The 22,323-nt window shown below is 34.4% G+C and overlaps 1 protein-coding gene across 5 annotated transcripts in view; it reads right to left on the bottom strand.

Moving 5' to 3' along the window:
• The window catches only part of LOC111141988 (ankyrin repeat and sterile alpha motif domain containing 1B), a 1,155,119-nt gene that overhangs the window by 670,423 nt on the left and 462,373 nt on the right, over positions 1 to 22,323 (bottom strand). For all 5 annotated transcript variants that reach the window (XM_022494890.1, XM_022494891.1, XM_022494892.1 and 2 more), the window contains exon 11: positions 12,435 to 12,571. In XM_022494890.1, the coding sequence (XP_022350598.1) occupies positions 12,435 to 12,571 (137 nt within the window). The remainder of the gene's footprint in view (positions 1 to 12,434; positions 12,572 to 22,323) is intronic.

Here is a 22,323-nt window from a genome sequence, read left to right as displayed (position 1 = left end):
AGGCCTCTAGTGGCACTAGGAGTAAAATCTACAATTTTAACAAAGACCTACTTGGTTTCCCATCTTCCCCAGCCTCATCTCAGACTACTTTCCTCTAATATATCAGCATAATATATTCATTATCTGCTCTTTTATGGCAAAAATTACCTTGTAGATTGCCAGTGATGGGTTGGTATATGTTTAATTTAGGGGCAAATTTATGGCAAGCCCACTTGACCACATATCTAGAATCACAATGTCCAAGCAGTTCTATCCAGTAATAACAGACAGTTGTGACATTTGATTTTAATTTGTCCAACTTCTGTAATCATCTCTCACTTGGTTCTGAATGTGGGAGAGAAAGAAAGAAGCATAGTTAATTTGTCCCCTGAAACCTACTATGTAAACATTTTTATACCTCATAGTGCCCAGTATGATTGAAACAAACTTACTGAATTGAATTCAATGTAAAATATAATGATGTTAAAATAATACTGTATTGTAGTATGAAAGAAAATACAGATCCTTCTTTATTGAAAAATATAGATGAAAAATATAGTGAAAAATATCCAGTATACTTGCTTTAGTTTAACATATTGTATACTTATTTTACTTTTCCTCATACGTGAAATAGGATTCACATTGGTCCTACTGTCTCACATGGTTGTGAGGACTAAGTAGAGAGTATATAGATACCTCCCTGAACATGCTAAATGAATGACATATTTATTGCTGAGTCAGCGTGCTCCCTCTCTCAACAGTATGACTTTGTGCAGAATGAGTGGAAAAATCAAACCAGAATGGAATTGCTAGGGTCAGTTATAAAGAAGTATATCCAATGACCTAGATCATGTTTCCCAAATTGTGTTTTGTGGATCACTAGTTGTGAAAAATATTAATGGGTTTCCAAGGGTGATAGTGGGGGAAAGCTATAAAGAATTCTTCAGTGAAGAAAAGTATTTAACCCTGTACTTCACCAACATACTTGACCATGGAAACCACTTTTTTCCCCAAGATTATCATTCAGAATGAGTACTCCATAGAGATTAGGACATGATGATTAAGGGGAAGAAGGTAGAATATCTGGTGAGGACTTCCTGATTTGTTACAATATTCTGGTGAATTTGGCATAGTATTAAGTCAAAAAATTCTAAACACCTTGTTGCTCCTGTCCTTATCCTGGGACTGTATATTTACCACTATACCTAACAAATTCCTATTCAAATGTAAGTTCAATTTGAGTACCCCCTTCCTAAAATAGTTTTCATTGCCCTTTACCCAACCATACTCAATTTATTCAGATATATCTATTGACCACCAATTAGGTACTAGGTGCTGTTCTAAGTGCTGGGATTAAACATTCAATTCATCACCATCATACAACAAGACGGAACATCCATTCAATTAGGGAAGAAAGACATTGAACAAACAAACACACAAATACTAATCCAGGAGTGAAAAATGCTATAAGGGAGATAGAAAGTGAAGTGATGGCTACTTTATATTCAGTGGTCAGAGAAGGCCTATCTTATAAGATGTCACCTGAATGACCTAAAGAAAGGGAGATAATGAGCCACAAAGTCTCCAGGAGAAAGGCATTCCACACAAGTGAATGATGAGTACAAAAGTCCTAAGGCAGGAACTCTTTGGCTTATCTGAGGTGATGCTGGCAAGATGGCATGGGTGGCATAAAACGAGGTAGGTAGAGAATGGTAGGAGACAGATCAGGAGATTATTAAATAGAGTCAAATGATTTAGGGCTTTGTATGCCTTTACGGTGAGAGGGGAAGACACTGGATGGTTGGCCAGGTGAAATAACATTATCTAATTTATAAAAGTCTATCTGCCAATTTGCAAAAGGACAATACAGTTACAACAGTGAATGCCAGGAACAAGGTAAGAGGCTTTTTCAAAAGTTCAGGCAAAGAATGTTAATGGTTTATAGGTAAATGACAGAGAGGAGTCAAGAAATATTTTGAAAGGAAAGCTAGCGGACAATTTTTAAACTTTTTGATCTTAGGGTCTTAGGACCTTTTTACACACTTAAAATTATTGAGAATACTAAAAAGTTTTTGTTCATGAGAGTCATGTCTGTAAATATTTAATATATTAAAAACTAAAACTGAGATACTTTTAAAACCTATGAATATACAAGTGTACATTTCATTAGCCATCAGAGCCACGATGCTCTGTCATAGTGCAAGAGTGGAAAACTCCATGGAGCACTCATGTACGAATAAGAGTGAACCAGGCAAAATGTCTTTGTATTACTATGAAGATAGTTTTGACCTCCTAGGACTTCTGAAAGGGTCTTGGAAACTGCAGGAGTCTGGAGCCACACCTTGGGAATTGCTGGCCTAGAGGGTTTTCTGATGGATTGAATGTAGGGGTGTGAGAGAAAGAAAAGAATCAAGGATGGTGTCAAGTCTTTTAGCCTGGGCTGCCACTAACTGAAATGCAAAGTTCAGTGCTACACATCCTAAGCTTAAAATGCTCCTTAGATAATCAATTAGGATTTAGAGAGTAGCAGGCTGGATATGAGCCCAGAGTTCGGAAAGTGAGTGCTGGAGATAAACAAATTTAGGAGTTATCAGCATATACATAGCACTTAAAGTTCTGGTACTGGATAGGGAGTGGTTGTACTGAAAAGAGAAAAGGTCTGAGAGTGAGCCCTGGGGCATTTATCAGTGAATTCCATCAGTGTAATTCCAAACATTATCTGTAGAGAACACAGTCTCCCTCAATTGATTAATCATTCCTTCAGGTCATTTTCATATTCAAATCTCCTCTTATGACACCCGGCAGACAGTAAACACTCATCTATATTTATTAAGTTAATAGATAAATAAAGCTACAAAATACTCTGTGGTGCTTTCATAGCTAGAATTCACAGTATTAGAAAAGACCAGGTTAGGAAATAGAGACACAGCGAGAGAGGGAACATAAGCAAGAGGGAGTGGGAGAGGGAGAAGATCCCAGGACCCTGGGATCATCACCCAGGCTGAAGGTAGATGCTTAATAACTGAGCCACCCAGGCACCCTCACCTATGCATTCTTTTTTTTTTTTTTTTCATTTATTTTTTCTTTCTTTTTTTAAAAAATTTTTTAAATTTATTTTCAGCGTAACAGTATTCATTGTTTTTGCACCACACCCAGTGCTCCATGCAATCCATGCTCTCTCCAATACCCACCACCTGGTTCCCCCAACCTCCCACCCCCCGCCCCTACAAAACCCTCAGATTGTTTTTCAGAGTTCAGTCTCTCATGGTTCACCTCCCCTTCCAATTTCCCTCAACTCCCTTCTCCTCTCTAACTCCCCTTGTCCTCCATGCTCACCTATGCATTCTTACTCAGACTGCCAGAGAGGCTTAGAGAAGGACATGTCAAAGAGTGGTATCCACTTAGATTGTTATGTATTTGGAAGAAAAAAAAACCTGAATAACATGAAAAAACAAACAAACAAACAAACAAAAGTCTGCTGCTATCAATAACATTGTGGGCACAAAATTCAAAAATTATATTTCATGCTTGGAGTGCCTGGGTGGCTCACCTGGTTGAGCATCTGACTTTTGGTTTTCAGCTAGGATCATGATTTCAGGGTAGTGGGATGGAGCCCTGTGTCAGGTTCTGTGCTTAGTGGGGAATCTGTTTGAGATTCTTTCTCCCTCCTCTCTCCTCCTTCCCTTGCTTGCTCTCTCTCTCTAAAATAAATAAATAAATACATAAACAAACAAACAAAATCTTTTTTAAAAAACTATATTTCATGTTTAGCAAAGAGATGAAGATAAATTTACATGTAGAAAGTGTCAGTAACAAATAATTCCTTGCTTTCCTACTAGATAAAATGAAGGATTTCATCAAAAGAAGAGAAATAAAGATGAATAATATTTCACTGGCATATGATTGGCATTACATCCATACAGAATGCTGGTGATTTCAGCCATTAATTGGAGATGCAGCTCATAGCGGACACTTTCTGGATTCTGGCTTTTTCCTCCCGTGCATTAGGTTAGGCTGACCCAACACTGTGCCAGTTTATCTTTTTTTTTTTTTTAAGATTTTATTTATTTATTTATTTGAGAGATAGAGCATGAAAGAGAGAAAGCATGAGAAGAGGAAGAGTCAGAGGGAGAAGTAACTCCTGTAGAGCAGGGAGCCTGACGGAGGGAACTCGATCCTGGGACTCCGGGATGATGACCTGAGCCAAAGGCAGACACTTAACTGACTGAAGCACCCAGGTGCCCCAATGTGCCAATTTATCCTCACTGGCTTCTCTCACACCCCAAATTTCAGGGGTTTATACTTCCTATGGCTCTCTTATCCAGAACTCGAAGGAATGAAATTCTGGAGATAGTGATCACCCCATATTTAGCCAGTATCATCTAGGTAGACTCAAATAATTTAGGAAACTTTAAAAGCCCCCACACACATGTGCTAAAATCCGAAGTTGCTATCATCAGACCCACTTGTGCATGAGACCATAAGAGTAAGAATATGGTCTCTCAAAGGGTGTTATTTCGAATGTGGGCAAACATGATTTAATCACCACTATGATTACAATATATATGGTCACTATATATGGCTTTACAATTTACAATACCCTATGGCATATTTTATCTGGTTTGAGTTTTACTAGGTAATCATGTGAGGCAAATACCACCTTCACTTTACTGACAAATTGAAGGTCATAAAGATTACACAGAGGGTAGGTATGTGACAGAGGCATGATTAGAATTGAATTCCCAGAAAAAGTCACCTACAAGTAAAATTTTGCATATGATTCCATGAGTTTCATAGACCATCTATAGCCTATCCAAGAATACTGGATTAAAAATACTTGCCTTTAGAGATACTGATTTAATTGTTCTGGTGTTATGCCTAGACCTTTTTTTTTTTTTAATCTTCCCACGAAATTCTTATTTGTCAAGGACTACTGGTCAGTTGTTTGGGCCACAGATTTCTCTCTCAATTTTTTTTTTCATTTCCAAATTGTCCTTTGTTTCATCTAAAATTATTCTCTATATTTTCTTATCTTTGTGTTTTTAACCTTTTTTCACATAGCTTTGGTGGCAAGACTCCAAGTTATTGAATACAGTCTTCATTTCCCAAATTTGAGGTACAAACTCTTGCCATCTATGTTTCTGTTCTTCTTCCTTTTTCCAATCTATTATTATCCTCCTAAACTTTACCAACCCTTTGGAATATCAATATTCCACCTTGATTATTTTCTCCTCAATGAGTTAATTAACGTTAATAGACTACTGAAGTGAGGAGACCAGAGTTCGTCCAGGCAGTGGCTTTGTAACACAGGGAATTATTCACCCTTCTAAGTCTCAGCTCCAGTCAGTAAAATAAAGAAAATAGTACCTACCTTGCAGGGGTTTTATAAGAAATAAAAGAATACACATTCAATAATAAAAATAATTGGCTCAATACTTAATAATAAAAAACATTTTTAAAAAGATTATCTCTTTGAAGGTCTTTTTATTCCTTACTATTTTTGCAGCAACCCAATACAATGTTTTGTACTCTTTCTGAGTTACATGCCTCTGCTTTTTACATACCCACTCTCATTCTAATTTTAAAATTTAGCATATGTATTCTATAACCCTACAATGCCCAGTAAAATGGTATTCTAGATTTGGCAAGAATTTTATGTAACCCCATAATAGAAGGGAGAGATAGTATGGTTTGTTATTAACTTAATTTATTACTAGCTCATTAAGCATCCACAAAATCCAGAAGAATATCCAAAATATTATTTTCTTGAAGTTTTGAGTTATCATCTGATCTAAACAGAATCTGTTGTGGGTAGGAATTCAGGAGCAGTTTATCTTTCTTCAAATCATCTATCTCCCTTAGTCTCTTCAGAGAACTGGCCCCTTGACTTTTCTCTTTCTTTTCTTTATCCTTATGGCCTGTTTGCTTCTCTTTGATAGGGTCCCTCCTTAGCTGCAAAAGAATGCAGCCTGAAGTCATTTCATTCTGTTGAGTTATACTTAGAGTAGGATTTAAAGTATGTGGTAGGATTTGGACAATACCAGGAACACCTCAAGAATATCAGAACTTTCATATTTTTCAGGTTGACTTCCTATTAGCATCTTCCTGCGTTCATTAAAAGGTTATTATAATGCTTGGGCACCCGGGTGGCTCAATGGGTTGGGCCTCTGCCTTCAGCTCAGGTCATGATCTCAGAGTCCTGGGATCAAGCCCCACATCAGGCTTTCTGCTTGGCAGGGAGCCTACTTCCCCCTCTCTCTCTGCCTGCCTCTCTGCCTACTTGTGCTCTGTCTGTCAAATAAATAAATAAAATCTTTTAAATATATATATATTTAAAAGGTTATTATAATGTTCAATATTAAGTGTATGTTTGGATGATTTCTATAATATTGTGCTAACAGTAGTCTCTTTCTCTTTCTTCGCCTTCTTCCATTATTTTACATTTGATGTGTGTCATAAAATAGGAGAAAGAAGTAGAAAAACTCATCTGGTTAAAACCACCGCAAAGGGCACAGCTCAAGAATCCAGTGTTCTAACAACTAACTGATGCTTTATCCAAAGTATCTCCTGCATCCAGTAATGCCAAGAGTGTTTGAACTTCGAAGCTAATTACATTTAATCACTCCTCCTATTATAAAATTTAGTATTTCAATCCCCATCACTCATGTCTCTCCAATCAACTTTTAGTTTCCTCTTTCCCATTCTCTACACCAAAGTTTAATTTCTGCTTGGGGGAAATTGCATTCTTGAAGGACTTTGCCCTCAAAATCACCAAATAAAGTGACATTTTTGTCTCCCTTTTACCTCATCATCTATAAGTTTTGAAAATGTTGACAAATATCTTCTTCTTTTCTCCCTTTATATTCATGGTAATGTTTTTGTCTTTTCTCTTTTACATCTCTCAATGCTCCTTCTCTCTTTTGCTAAAATCTTCCTGAAGTATATGTGAAGAAGTTACTTAAACTTTCTTGTCTTCAATTTTTTCATCTATAATATTAAAACAAAATCGATTCTAAAATATTATGAAAATAAAATTATATTAGGTGTTCAATAAATATTACATTCCTTAAGTGTAAATATTTCCCAGCATTCTATCTTTGGTACTATCTCCCTTCACCATCAAATTCTATAAATGACTATAACATCTTTTCTTTAAGACCCTACTCTCTCACCAGAGCTCCACTCCAGTATTTCCAATTTGCATATCATGCCCAACACTCAATATGTTTACAAAACCAAATTTATCATGTTTCTCCCTCCAAAATGAACTTCCGCACTAGTCTTTCCTATATCTATAGATATCATTTCAAATTCCCAGCCAACTGGGCTCAAATTATTAGTCATCTTTACCTCCCTTAGATCTAATCCATTTCTCCACACACTGATGCTTTATCCAAATTGTCTTTTGCATTAAATACTGCAGGAAAAGGAAAAACATCATAACCAAGTGGCATTTATCCCAGAAATGTAAAGTTGAATTGGTATTTATAAATAAAACAATGTAACTTATTACATTAACAAGAACAAAAGAGGAAAGAATAATACGATTATCTAAATATATACAGAAAAAATTGAAAAACATCGACACCCTTTTATGCTAAAAACTCAGCAAACTAGGAGTAGGAGGATACATACAAAAAACTTATAATTGATATTATGCTTAATGCTGAATGCTTTCCCTCAAAGATAGAGAATAAGGCAAGGATTTTGGTTTTACCACTTCTATACACCACTGCACTGCAGTCACAGCAGTAAGAAAAAGAAATAAAAAGTGTAGAGACTAGAAAAGAAGTAAAACCATTATTATTCTCAATGACAGAAAGAACTCTAAGAAGCTTACTTAAGAATAAAAACTACTAAAACTTTTAAATAAAGTTATCCAGGTGGCAGGATACAAGGATAATATAAAATTCAATTGCATTCCTATATACCAAGAACAAACAATTGGAAAGTGAAAATAATAAACAATACTAAAGTATTAACTCAATGAGGACAGGAAAGTCTTTTTCTGTGTAGGAAAAAAAAAAAATGAATCTTAACTCCTACCTCACACCATACAACAATTTGAGATGGATCATAGAACTAAATGTAAAAGCAAGAACCAGAAAGCTTCTATATATATATATATATATATATATATATATATATATGGGTATATATATTCACAACCTGGACAAGACACAAAAAGCACTAACCATTAAAGGAAAAAAACTGAAAAATTGTAAATCACCAAAATTAAAACACTCTGTTCACCAAAGCCATCATTAAAAATATTTAGGAAAATCACAGAGTGAAGAAAAATATTTGCAGTACATAAACCTGATAAAGGGCCCTTATTGTTAGGAATTACAAGACAATTTATAGAGAATTACTACAAATCAACAAGTAGGAAATTAAACAACCCCATTAAAGGACTTGCATCGGCACTCCTCACCTCAAAAGATCTAAGAATGGGCAATAACCACAGGAAAAGGTGTGCAACATTATTAGTTAGCAAAAAAATGCAAAATTAAAACCATAATGAGAAATCTTTTCACACCCATACGAATGGCTAAAATATAAAAATTTAAAAATCTAATATACCAAATGTTTGATGGAATGGAGAAAACCTAAAATACTCACATATTTCTGTTGGGGATTATAAAATGGAACAACTACCAGGAAAATTCTTGGGAAGTTTCTTATAAAATTATTTATTCATCTACTCATGACCCAACAATTCCACTCTTTTGTATCTCTATGAAAATATATGTCCATAAAAAGATGCAAATGTGAGTATTGACAGCATATTCACTGAAAATAGCAAACAGCAGGAAACAACACAAATATCAATCAATAGGAAAATGGATAAACAAATTATATTATATTGATCCAAGATAATACTTCTCAGCAAAAAAGGAACAATATGAGTGAATCCCAAAAACATTATGTTGAGTGAAAGAAGTCAGACACTGACATACATAAAACAAACACACATTGTAGGATTCCATGTACATAAAGTCTAAGAATAGACAATCCTAATCTATGGTGATAATAATCAGAAGTTGCCTCTTAGGTGGGACCGGGTAGAGTTGATTGGAAAAAGGCGTGAAGCAACTTTCTGGGTTGATAATGTTTTAATATCTTGCTTTGAGTGCTGGTTACACTTACATATACAAATGGTCAAAATTAACTAAATTTTGTTTTATTCTTCCATTAGGGAGAAAAAAAGGTTTCACCAGGAAAACATTAAAAAAAAAAAAAAGCTTTGTGCAACTAGCATATAACTAGTAGAAAGAAGAAAACTTGGTGTATCAATAGACTTACCTAAATTTTTTTCAATGACATTATTTTTTTCAAGTATTTTTAAGTACTTTTTCAAGTTTCAAAGTAATTTTATTTTCAAGTATAAATAAATATACCCAGCCTTGTGAATTCATCTAAACAGAGAAACTCAGGCTTGTGGATCAATATACTGGAGAGAAACCAGTAACATAAAAATATTTCAGTCTCTGTGAATAGAAAATAGAATGCTTCGCAATCTGGAGAATTTTAAGACATGAAAGAGCCCAAAGAAGCAAAGGTAAAAAGATCAAACACAAGATGCAGAACTAACAGCTGTGACTTAGTGAGTTGAATATGCTGAATAGAATCAAACTTAACAAAGCACCACAAGTTGGTAGCTTCCAAGTAATTAATACACTAATCAGAAGCACATGCAATGTGTAATCAGGACTACCTCATTGTGACAGCAAGGACTCCTTGGTTACAACGGATATTCTCCATTTGCAGGTAGAGTTATGGAAAGTAAATTAGGTAAAGGCATGCTTGAGGCAAAGAGGAAGTAACACAATTTGCTCTAAGCAGTCTCTATTTGTGGTGAATGAGATGAAAGTTCCATTTTCATCTCACATCTGTTCTAGATCATTCTTCTCACAGTAAGACTGAACATATCTGCTAATACTTGGGCAAATATATGTAAATTCATAGATAAGAGTTGTACTTATACTTTTCTTTCCAAGGCTCATCCCCAGTTTTAAGAGTGAAACGATCATTTCATCCATGTTACTAATGTCTAATTAGTAAATGAAAAAAAATGTTTGAATACCACAAATCAATCTAACTTCACATTTCTTGCATTTCTACATAAAGCCAGAATTAGCAGACACTTTAGAAGATTAAACCTGTGATCAAAATATGGGCTTACATAAGCTAACCAATAATTATCTTTTCTTTGGAATAGTTAGCTCTTGACAATGCTTCATCCCTGACAGACCTGTTACTTGTAAGAACACACCAGAGAGTCCACTATTTTATCCATCTAGCTGTCCGCCATCCACACCCTCTAGTCTCTTACCCTTTTCTTGAAATCACATATCCTACTTATATTCCCTGTAATTACTTCTACTTAAATTTTCCATTACCTGTTCTTTACTGAGAATAGGGAGCCTAGAAGATCAGAACTCATAAGAAGAAATAGCTAAAGCACCAAAGTCTCTGAGGTGAAAGGAACAGTAGTCCAACTGAGGTCATATTCTTTCCCAACTATACACCTTAGCTGCTACTGTTCTGTTACATACATACTTCAGGCTGCACTGGCTCAAATTTAAATACCATCACCTTAGTTTCCCGACTTTCTCACTTCATATTTTTCCTTCCTAAATCATTGTAACATCTAAAAAGGGAAGGTGGAATCAGTTGCTTCATAAACCCATTTATTAATGGACAGAATCAAGGAATCAAGTCAAAATGGAATTTCTGGCTACTGCTACTATTTTTTCAATTAACCAAAATAAAATAGAGTAGAGAATACAAAGAAGAATTTATGGAGTAAGCTCCCTTAGAGTTGATTAGATTACAAATATGTAGAAAGAAAATCTGCTTTTTATCCATTAAATCACTAAATTCATTTATATTAATTTATGTTGATATAAAAATAAATGTGTTTAGTAATGGATATCATTAACTTATGCATAAGATAATCTCCTACCCAAGTAATTAAAAATGCTGAAAATGTAATGGCTGCACAGTAACACCAGAAACACCTTCATATAATGAGAGACCCAGGGAAGATAAATGTGACATTTAGCCTCTAAATCTGGCTTTAGTGAAGTTTATTTTTTGAACCAAATGAATTAGATCAAATTTTTCTGGGAAAAAAAAAAAAAAAGAAGGGATCTTTGAAGACATTTCCTTCTCCACATAGTTGGATACTGTGTGAAATGTTACCTTGCCTAAATGAACCTGTAAGTTCCATTCTCATAAAGATATTGTACAACCAAGAAAAGGAGGAGACAACTCTTTCATTAAGAAAAAAGGAAAAGGAACTTTGAATCAGTTGCACAATTTTGCCTCTCTGGAGTGTCAATATCCTTATCCATAACACTATAATATTACATTCCCTTGAAATTAATGAAGGTTAAATGAAACAGTTTATGTGAAAGTGTTCTATAAACTACAGGGAATATGTGAAGTTAAAATGCCATTTTATTCATGAGGATGATTATAATGAAAATAAACTAAAATCATATTGAAGAAGGTAGATATTAAGCAAATCATTGCTCATTTAGACCAAAACAGTCTTAAAAAGAGACATTTGTCTTACAAATTGGCTCAAAGAATTTGTTCATACTATATATCTAAGTAGATGGTGAATGGCATTGATTGGATCCAAAGTCCCCCTCTCTTGGATTTTATGAGGCCCATTCAGAATGAGCCAGGTTGAGAACACCACCAATTCCATGTTCTGAGTCCATCTGTTGGCAAAAATGTAATGCAAACAGCTTTATAAGTGCTATTTTCAATGAAATATCACAGAACAGCTTGTCCCAATGATATTTCTAAAGCTTGCCTGCAAACCGCCTACTGGGAAATCCAACTGAAAGAGAAGAGGGAAGAGAAAGAAACCCATACATACAAGTGACAAAAATTGAAAAAAAGAACAAAAGATGGAGGGAGACAAGCTAGAGGAAAGTGAGCACTGGAGAAAAATAAGGAGCAATGAGAGGTGCAATATTAAACACAGGCAAAATTAGTTGGAAACCATAAGGAATAGAGAATTTTTAAAAAATTATCAAAACAACTTGGGTTGGAAGATAGAGAAGTGATCACAAATAATTTGGCATGTCCAGCAAAGTGAAGATAAAAGGAGCAGGAAAACCCAGAAAACATGTAATAGCTAAGTAATTGGAGGATAATTATTAAAATGTGAGAGGAAAATGATGTAAAATAGCCATTTTTCTAAGTTTCACTTTTTTTCCTGTAATATACAAATTCATTATTCCAAAAATAATATAGATTTCAATGTGTATCATTAACTTCAAGGAAGCAAACATCCTCCTCCAAGTCCCTTCTTTTAATCTAAAAATGTACTCACATAGGACAAAAGAGACCAGGCATTACAATATAAGTAGTATACATGCAATGATTAAAAAACAAAATATTTTACTGTAGATGATGTCATTCTGGGCACTTACCTGGGGTCGAATAACTTTAACAATATTTTTGAGGGCAGTGTCAGGGGATGGAGGTGAGCAGTCAGGTGTTGGGCCTGTTGAGCTGTTTCTATGGTTACTACTTCCTGGAGCAGTAATTGCTACCTCAGATGCATTATCTGTGAATAAAAATAGAACTGCCATAAACCTAATCACTCAGTTTACCATTTAAGACTTGAAATTATTTTAGTGAACATGAATTGAGTTTTTAACTTAAAACTAGTATCAATTATAAGATCATAATGAGGAATATGCACAGCAGTATATTTTAAAGATAATGTTTATTGAATGCTTTGCTTTCCTTTGGAATGGTAAATATCATACCCAGTAGTATTATTCCAAGAAGAGTATTATTATACAATTCACAATGATAGATCACCCAACACAGCTATTAAGACTGTCATTATTATACAAATGGCCAAAACTTCAGCTTACCTAAGAAGAATATGATTTTTTTAATATGAATGGGCTTAGTTTTCCCCATCATCTCTCAAATGGTTATTGATCTTTTTAAAGTGGAAGTTTTGCATCTCCCTGAGGTATAAAATCCAAATTCAAGCCTCCTCAAACCACATTCCCCAGAAGTCCCTCAAACTATTGAGAGGCATCCCAGTGAATTAACCTGAGGAAACATTGACATTTGTGCACAATAGTTTTATAATGTAGACTGACACAAAACTATCACACCCAGATAAACACATCTTATACAAACTAAATCTCTTCCTTATGTTTAGTATTGAGAGTTGGAGGAGGAATAAAGGGATGACTTTAAAATCAGCAATGTGCATAAAACTTCTTAAATTTTTATCAAAACAAAATGACAAGAAAAGATGCAGTTTTAGAGTGTTTAACATACTTAGAAAAGGATGGAAAAACTCCATAAATAACTCTTGCTAGCACATAAAAGATATATTATCTTAACGACAATTTGGCAATCCTCTACAGCTTTGTATGGAAAACGTCGCAAGCTCAGATCTAAAAAACAAACAAAATTCCTTGTTTTTAATTAGTTCCCAATAATTTTCTGTCCTAGGCAGTTGAAATCGTGCAAAAGAGACTGAGACTGTGAATTCTTTATAGATTAGTAAGTTTTCTCTGTTCCATGGCCATTGTCTACAATCCCAAGTGAAAAGTAATAATTTATGAAGACACCTCTTGCTTACAAAAAGTGAAGGGATGAAAACTCTACCTACCATATAAAAACATAATTCTGTTATACTGGGCAGTCCAGACACAGGTTCATGAAACAACAACAACAACAACAAAAATACAAATATGACACACTGAATTAAATAGATTATTTATTAAAGTCCTAAAAGTACCAGAGCTCACTCTTGACTCAGGTTTAATGGATAAGGTTAGATTTGAATTAGCATCTCAAGAATACCCAGAGTTCTGAAAGACAGTAATTGGGTGGTCTTCTGTCTATAATAGAATTAGTATGAGTAAATACTGAAGCAGAGATTAAAATATCAGTCAACAAGACAATGAAAAGTAGCCCTGATCCTCTCCAACTTGTACCTTTCTTTCATTCATTCAACCATACATCTTAAAACATTTTAAGGGCTACTATATGTCAGGTATTATGTTATATTCTAGGGAAAAAAAGAACCTTTAGGCAGAGGGTAAAAGGTAGGGAAGGATGAACAGGTAGAGCACAGAGGACATGTAGGGCAGTAAAACTATTCTGTATGATACAATAGTGGTGGATACATTGTCATTATACATTTGTCCAAACCCATAGAAAGTACAGCATCAAAAGTGAACCCTAGGATCATTTATATGGACATTGGATGATAATGGTGGGTCAACGTAGGGTCACTGATTGTAACAAGTGTACCACTATAGTGGGTAATGTTGATAGTGGGGAAAGCTGTGCCTGTGAGGGGACAGGGTACAAGAGAAACCTCTATACCTTCTGCTTGATTTTTCTGGGAACCTAAAGCTTCTTTAAAAAATGAAGTTTAATAAAATTTTAAAAATCCATGTTCTTAAGAAGTATACAGTCACTTGTGACATCAGACATGTAGAAAAAGTGTAATGTAATATAATTTGAGACCTGATAACAGATAAAGGAAGCATGATGAGACAGTGAGAGGAAGAGCAATCACCAGACCGTGGCTATGAAAGAAGAGAGCTGTGAAAGGCTTCCATTTTCAGGCAAGAAAGGTGAGATGGAATATAAAACATAAGGAAGGGCATGGAGGTGAAAAGAGCATAGACAAAGCCATTATTTTATGTTAGGAAAAAGTTGGAGATAAGTTAAAATAAGTACAAGGGAGTTTTATTAGTGTATTAGTTTATATTTAATTTGTAGGCAATGAGAAATATTGAGGATATTTAAGCAAGAAGTGACATAATAATAGTAGCTAATGTTTATGGAACTCCAGTGAAATAATGTTAGAGACTTTGTTCTCTTTCTTTATTCTCTCTTTTGTAGTTCTCATTGTTGTCTCTCTGTGTTGTATTCTGAGTAGCTTTTTCATACTCACTTTCCAGTTTATTGGCTCTTTCCTCAGCAGTGTCTAGTCTACTATCAAATCATTTTCATAATTTCACTTACACTTGACAATTCTAAAATTTCTATTTGGTTCTTTTTCAAATATACGATGTCACCATTTGGCGTTTTTTCAGTTTTTTAGCAATTTCAAGCTTGCTTTTATTTAGTAGAAAATAACAAACATAGTTTTTGGTTTTTTAAAATCTGTGCCTGATAATTCCAATATCTGAAGTCTTCATGAGTCTGTTTCTGTGTCTGACTCTCATTCACAGTATTTTGTTCCATTACCTTTCTCATCTTCAGTTCTGTGCTACTTGTTACTCAACTTTTGTTAGCACAAGATATACAACATTAAACTTAATTCTTTGTCTGTTAGTACATATTAATTCAAAAAAGCATCCAAATTACATTCTAACACCAGATGCTGAAGTCTGTGGACAACTTGCCTGCTCAATGTTAGACAATTTATTTAACCTCTCTGGACATCAGTTTTTTAACTTTAAAAATGAGAATGATCAATAATTGTCTAGAAGAAAGTTACTGTTTATGTGTGTGAATAAAATGAGAGAATATATATGAAAAATATCTAGCATATTAACAGGTACATAATATGGGTTTTATTTTTCCCTATAAACCAAATATCCTCAGAATTAAAATAAAACATAGAAGAGGAAAGAAAAGCCAGAGGGAAAAACAGAACAAAATAATAATAATAATAATAATAATAATAATAATAATACTTTGCAGATAATACATCTAGAGTAAAGACTGTGTGTACTTGGATAGTATTTGATAAAAGTATCTTTTGGCTATTAACACAAACTGGTAGAGATAGAATTTAATTCCAGGAATAAGAGATGATCCCCTGAGGAATGATTCACTGCAAGGGCTGGCCCTGTTGACTACCTTTGCATCAAAGTCAGAAAAACTGAGGGTTACTTTATGCAGACTGTAAGGCAAATGCCTTTTGAATGTTTCTTATATGTAATTTAATACATAGTACAGGACAGTGGGTAATCAAGTACTAAATTATTTAGAAAATATTATAACTGTCTCCATCTTCTGAATCCATGATCTGTATCATTACACTGATAATTTAATTTTATACTACCTTGCATTGTTCATTATCTCTTCCAGACTAGGTTATATTTTTGCAGACACTTTTATTTCCCTTATCCCCTTCATAGCTCTTAGCTCAATGCCTTTAAAAATACTAAATGAAATAAAGTGAATAAAGCAAAACCCGTTTGCCAGTGGTAACCATCAAAAATGCCCTTAATTACATGGAGAAAAGTGATCTGGTTTTTGTAATTCTATGGTCCCTTTTGGAGAAAATCCAAATGAGAAGCATATTTTAAATATCTTTTATTCTATTATTTATGAAAATACCAATTATCCAGTGAATTTGTGAAACGACAATCTGTGTTCAAGACAGTTTTACATGGTCAACCTACATTTTACACCTGCAGCTACAAAACATTGTTGATGAAAAAGGACATGAGGTGGGCAAAAGCTGCTTAAGAGAAAATTACTAAATATACTTGCAATTTCAGACTGAAATGAGACTTATCTTCTAGTCAGCTTCTCTTACTACACATTAAATTATGCATTATGACTGTCCATTTCCTCTAAAATAACAAGCTAAGAAAAAAATCTTCTAGCTTACTTGAGCTTTTAAAAGAAAAGTATTCTATGAATACAAAATAATTCATATGCAATGTTACAGAGTAGAATTTTAACATCCTTTACTAGCATGTACTGAACAGCTAAAGTGCACCAGAGACCATGCTAATTCCTATATAGCTGACAAGTAGAACTGAGATTACTTCTGGCTGGGGACTCAAGAAAAGTGTCAAGGCAGAGGTGGTGACTAAGCAGGTCTCTGACAGATTAGTAAGATTCATACATGAAAAAATGAGTGGGAAGGGCATTCCAAGAGTTGAAGGTATGATCAGCAAAAGATAGAGAGATGGAAAAGAATTGGGCACAATTGTGGGATAAAGAAGAGTTCAGTTTGAATAGGATATTCATGGAGGAAATACCAAGCACTGGATGGATCATAAACAACAAACCTTAGATTTGAAACCAGACAAACCTAATCTGAAATCCTGCCATACTGTTTTAAATTGAAGCCGAGCTGACATACAATATCTTATCAGTTTTAGGTGTACATTGAAGTGATTTGATATTTCTACATATTATGAGATGATCCTCACAGTAAGTTTATTTCTGAATTCTCACCATACATTGTTATCAATTCATCTATAGACTTACACTTATTGTAAATAATGCTACAATGAAGGGAGAGGTGCATATATTTTCATTCTCTTTGTACCATATCCTAAGTGGAATTGCTGGATTGCATGATAGTTCTATTTTTAATTCTTTGAGGAACCTCCCTACCATTTTCCATAGTGGCTACACAAGTTGACATTCCCACCAGCAGTGCACAAGTTTTCTCCTTGCCTTCACTTCAGTCTGTGTGTGCCTTAAGATCTGAAGCGATTTCTTACAGGCAGCATAGAGATGGGTCTTGTTTGTTTGTTTAACCATTCAGCCATCCTATGTCTTTTGATGGGAGCATTTAGTCCATTTACATTTAAAGTATTTACTGATATGTATGTATTTGTTGCCATTTTGTTAATTGTTTTCTGATTGTTTTTATAATTCTTTTCTGTTCCCTTTTCTTAGTCTCTTTCCTAGTGGTTTGGTGTTTTTCTTTAGTGTTATTTTTGGGTTTCTTTCTCTTTCTCTTTATTTATTTATTTTTTTGTGCATCTAGCTATTGTAGATTTTGGTTTGTAACTACCATAATGTATTTGCATGTGTGCATGTATATACATAAAATGAAAGTAATAAAATCAGGTATATCAGTCATTACATTAAGTATTTATAGAAAAAGTATCCCCCAACAAAAACAGAGAGGATGGTTATTAAGATGTCAGCTGGGTCTGTGGTTTCATCTGAGGTTTGACTGGAAGCAGTGGGCTTCACTCACATGGTTGTTGGCAGCACTCAATTTTCATGAACTGTTGGACTGAGGGCCTTAGTTGCTCACTGTCTGTTGACTAGAAGCTTCCCTCACTTCCTTGCCATGTGAGTCTCTCCACAGAGGCTCACAATGGGACAGTGGCTTCTATTAGAGTGAATATGCCAGAGAGCAAAAGAAAACTAGCAAGATGGAAGCCAGAGCTTTTTTGTAATCTGATCTTGGAAATGACACCTATTATTTTAGCCATATTCCATTCACTAGAAGCACGTCATTAGGTCCAGTCCACATACAAGGGGAGGGGATTATACAAGGGCATAGATACTAAGAAGTGAGACAATTGGGAGTTGTGTTAGAGACTGAATATCAACAGTTGTGCAGGAAAAAGCTACTCTCGGTCTACTGATGGCAAAAGAAATGGATACAGCCATTTTGGAAAGCAACATCGTTAAGATCATTGCCTCTTGATAGCACAGACAACTTACCTTGGTTTGCTAGGTTCTTTCTCAGTTTTAAACCTGGAAGTCCTACATCCTGGGGACTCCTTCAGTCCTGGGGCTTGGTTAGTCATCCTACTCTGGACCCAGACTGTTGGCTTTAAATCATGACTCCACACTTACTAGAAATGTGAACTTGGGTTAAGTTACTTAATTTCTCTGTGCTTCAGTTTCCTTATTTGTAAAATAAAAATAATAATAGTGTATTTGTAGAAACTAAATAAGATACATGTAAAGTGCTTAAAGCAATGTATGGCACATAAAAAGTGCCCAATGATATTAAATATATTAAACTATATATATCCTTTCACTAGGGTATGCACACAATTATTATCCAAACAAGGACACTTTTGACAATGAAAGGGAGTTCTAGTAACAATTGTGCCACATCAACAAACATAAAAGGGAATGTTCAGGGAAAGTAGGTTGTTCCTTAAATGTGATTCACATTGAAATTTATATCATAGAAATAAAAGCACCTCCATATAAAGCAAGTGCACAATGATGTTTGTTGCTCTTTTGTTAACAGTGGAAAAATAATACAAAATGAAGTGAACACTCATCAACAGAGGTGGAATAAATCATGATACATAATACCATGAAATATTATGCAAACTTTAAAAGAATAAATTATAGTGATACCCACTGACTGGGAGGTCCTCTGAAATACTGTTGAATGAGAAAAATAATATGTAGGAAAATATTTATGGCTTTTCTTTTTGTAAAATAAATGTTTTACACTCAGAAGCAAATGCTGAAGTTTAAATTTCAGGATCTTAAACTTTCATGGGCCTGTTCCAAGGAGCTGGGAGGGTCCCTGGAAATGTCTTTGTAAATTTTATAAAAAGTAAAAAATTTAACTGTAGTAAGTTAAGATCTCTTCAAATTTTTTCCAACTCCAGTTTTCTTGCTATCATAGTTCTCTTTGGTTTTGGTAGTATTAAAATGGCTGCAGACATTTTTGGAATGGGGAAATGTCTAAGGGGAAGATGAGTTGGGGATACATGTGCTTTGGATTTAGTGGTACATATTTGCAAGGTTGAAGTCACTTCCTTGTATAGTACAGATGTTAAAATGGCTTCTAGAAATTCTCCTGTCACCTCTTGTGCCAACCCACCTGGTGTGTGACTATAAGGTTTAGAGCACTACTACAATATGAGTGATATTGTGATATGAATGTGGCCTAGAAATATTTATGTGCCAAAAATATTTGATATGTATAGAAGTTCATACACGGAAAGTTCTTCCAAATCCTATAGCTTAGATATGAATCAGAGGTTTCATCAAATTTGACAACAATCCTAAAAAATAGTTTGGCAGTACCAATAAGAGATTATGAAACTGAAAGGAAATTTTCTACCAGCTAATAAAAAAAACACTAATATCAACCATGCTAAAGGAAAGACTGAATCAGTCTATTTCTCTACACTAGCATTATCTAAGAGAAATATAACATGAGCCATAGATGGGATTTTAGATTTGTTAGTAGCCACATTTAAAAATTTTTTAAATAGATAAAATTAATTTTATTTTTATTTTTTAAAGATTTTATTTATTTATTTGCCAGAGAGAGAGAGAGAGAGATAGTGAGAGAGGGAACAAAAGCATGGGGAGTGGGAGAGGGAGAAGCAGGCTTCCCACTGAACAGAGAGCCCAATGTAGGACTTGATTCCAGGATGCTGGGCTCATGACCTGAGCCAAAAGCAGCCGCTTAATGACTGAGCCACCCAGGCACCCCGATGAAATTAATTTTAATAATATATCATTTAACTCAATTTATCCAAAATGTCATTTCAATTACTAATAAAATACTTTACATTCCTTTTTTTGTGTACTAAGTCTTCATAATCTGAAGTATAATTTACACTTTCAGCATGTGAATTCAGGCAGTAAACTTTCATGATTTGTACCTGAACTCTATTTAAATTTTGTAAAATTACAGTTGGAAAAGTAGATTCGACTGTAAACAAAGTTGTTCTAAACCTAAAAGTTTTCAAATAACTGAATTGAGTAGCAAAACATTATTTTCCTTTAGTGTTTTCATCCACATTGACAAAATTATTTCATTGTTTTTAGGAAAATTGATTTTGACATAAAATAATTTCAGCTTCAAAATTATGTCTACCCAAGTTAAATAAGTTCCCTGACTCAGTATTATTAATAGAAAAGTCAAAGGGTGTTGCATAAGTTTAAATTATAAGTTTGGATTGTGCTAAAAAAAAAAGTTTAAAAATTTTGGGGGGGATATTTAATTTTAATTTTAAGCAAATAATTTTCATTGATTCTCTTTTCACTGTTGAGAACAAACTTCTTATCAAATTTATTATGCAGCTGATGAAAGTACCTCTTATTATTTTCCACTTAATTGTTTAAAAAAATTTTTTAGACAATAAACTACCTTTTCAATTTGCTCTGCCATGGCAAATTGCAATTAGCATTGTCATGAAATTTGTTATATACCATATCCCAATCTCTCCTTTTCCCCTTTACTCTTTCAGTCATTGTGTGCAAGGTGAAAAAGGAGATGAGATAAGGGGAATGGGGAAACCCTGGTAAAGTTAGTAAAATCCCAGCCCTTCCTTTGTCCACCAAAAACTATGCATGATGGCCCTTTAAAACTGTGTAACTGCCAGGGGAAGACCAGCAAGTTTCTCCAGTTAATTAGCAACAGCAAAAAGGACAGACTTGCTCACAGACCTATAATCCATATGAATGGATACAATGAAAGAAAAAAATAAAGTTGCAAACTAATAGGTATGGCATGATTCTATTTTAGTAAAAAGAAATAAAACCCATATGTATATACATATACATGCTTTGCTTTGCTTGTATCCTAATGTATATATACTGAGCTGTTAGTATTGTTAAAATGAAGGTGGTGAGGAAGTAGGCACAATTGGGTCAGGCAAAATGGAGGAAATGATTAATATTCCCCTTATAAAATTATGCATTGTATTATAGGTTTTAATTCAGAACTACACACATACATTGGTCATTCATAAGCCACCCAATATAGAAAAAAGACTTTTTCAAGTATGGTATGATGTATTATTATTTATTGTTAATTCATAATTTCATAAATTAAACCAGAGATTAGGACCTGATTATCTGATATATTAAGACTGCCTCTGCGATCATGTAAGTAGTTTTTCAAGTGCTTTACATATGTGTGAAAAGTATACCTGTATTCTCTATTGATGGATACATATTTCGAAGATATGTCTATTAACTCATGATTGTTAGTTGTATCATTCAACACAGTATATTCTATTATGTTCCTTAATTTTTCTTCTTTTTTTAAAGTATATTCTTAAGTTTCTTCAATTTCATTTTCAATGAAATATGATATATATTTTTTTTAAAGATTTTATTTATTTATTTGACAGAGAGAAATCACAAGTAAGCAGAGAGGCAGGCAGAGAGAGAGGAGGAAGCAGGCTCCCTGCTGAGCAGAAAGCCCGATGTGGGGCTCGAACCCAGGACCTGGGATCATGACCTGAGCCGAAGGCAGCGGCTTAACCCACTGAGCCACCCAGGCGCCCCTGAAATATGATATATTAAAATCTTACACAAACTGTGGGTCAGTTTGTCATTGAAATCATATCAGTTTTGCCTTTCAATATTTCAAGGCAATGTTGTATGTGAAAAATGTGTGAAAAATTTTGTGACTTTATACTTCTTTTTTTTTTAAGATTTTATTTATTTATTTGACAGAGAGAGATCACAAGTAGGCAGAGAGAGAGGGAGAGAGAGAGGAAGAAGCAGGCTTCCTGCTGAGCAGAGAGCCCGATTCAAGACTTGATCCCAGGACCCTGACATCATGACCTGAGCCGAAAGCAGAGGCTTAACCCACTGAGCCACCCAGGCGCCCCTGACTTTATACTT

The sequence above is a fragment of the Enhydra lutris genome, unplaced genomic scaffold, assembly GCF_002288905.1.
Source record: "Enhydra lutris kenyoni isolate GAN:26980312 unplaced genomic scaffold, ASM228890v2 scaffoldscaffold7, whole genome shotgun sequence".
NCBI classification, from domain to species: domain Eukaryota; kingdom Metazoa; phylum Chordata; class Mammalia; order Carnivora; family Mustelidae; genus Enhydra; species Enhydra lutris.
Note: the sequence above shows the minus strand (reverse complement) of the source record. Positions and strands in the feature narration are given on the sequence as shown.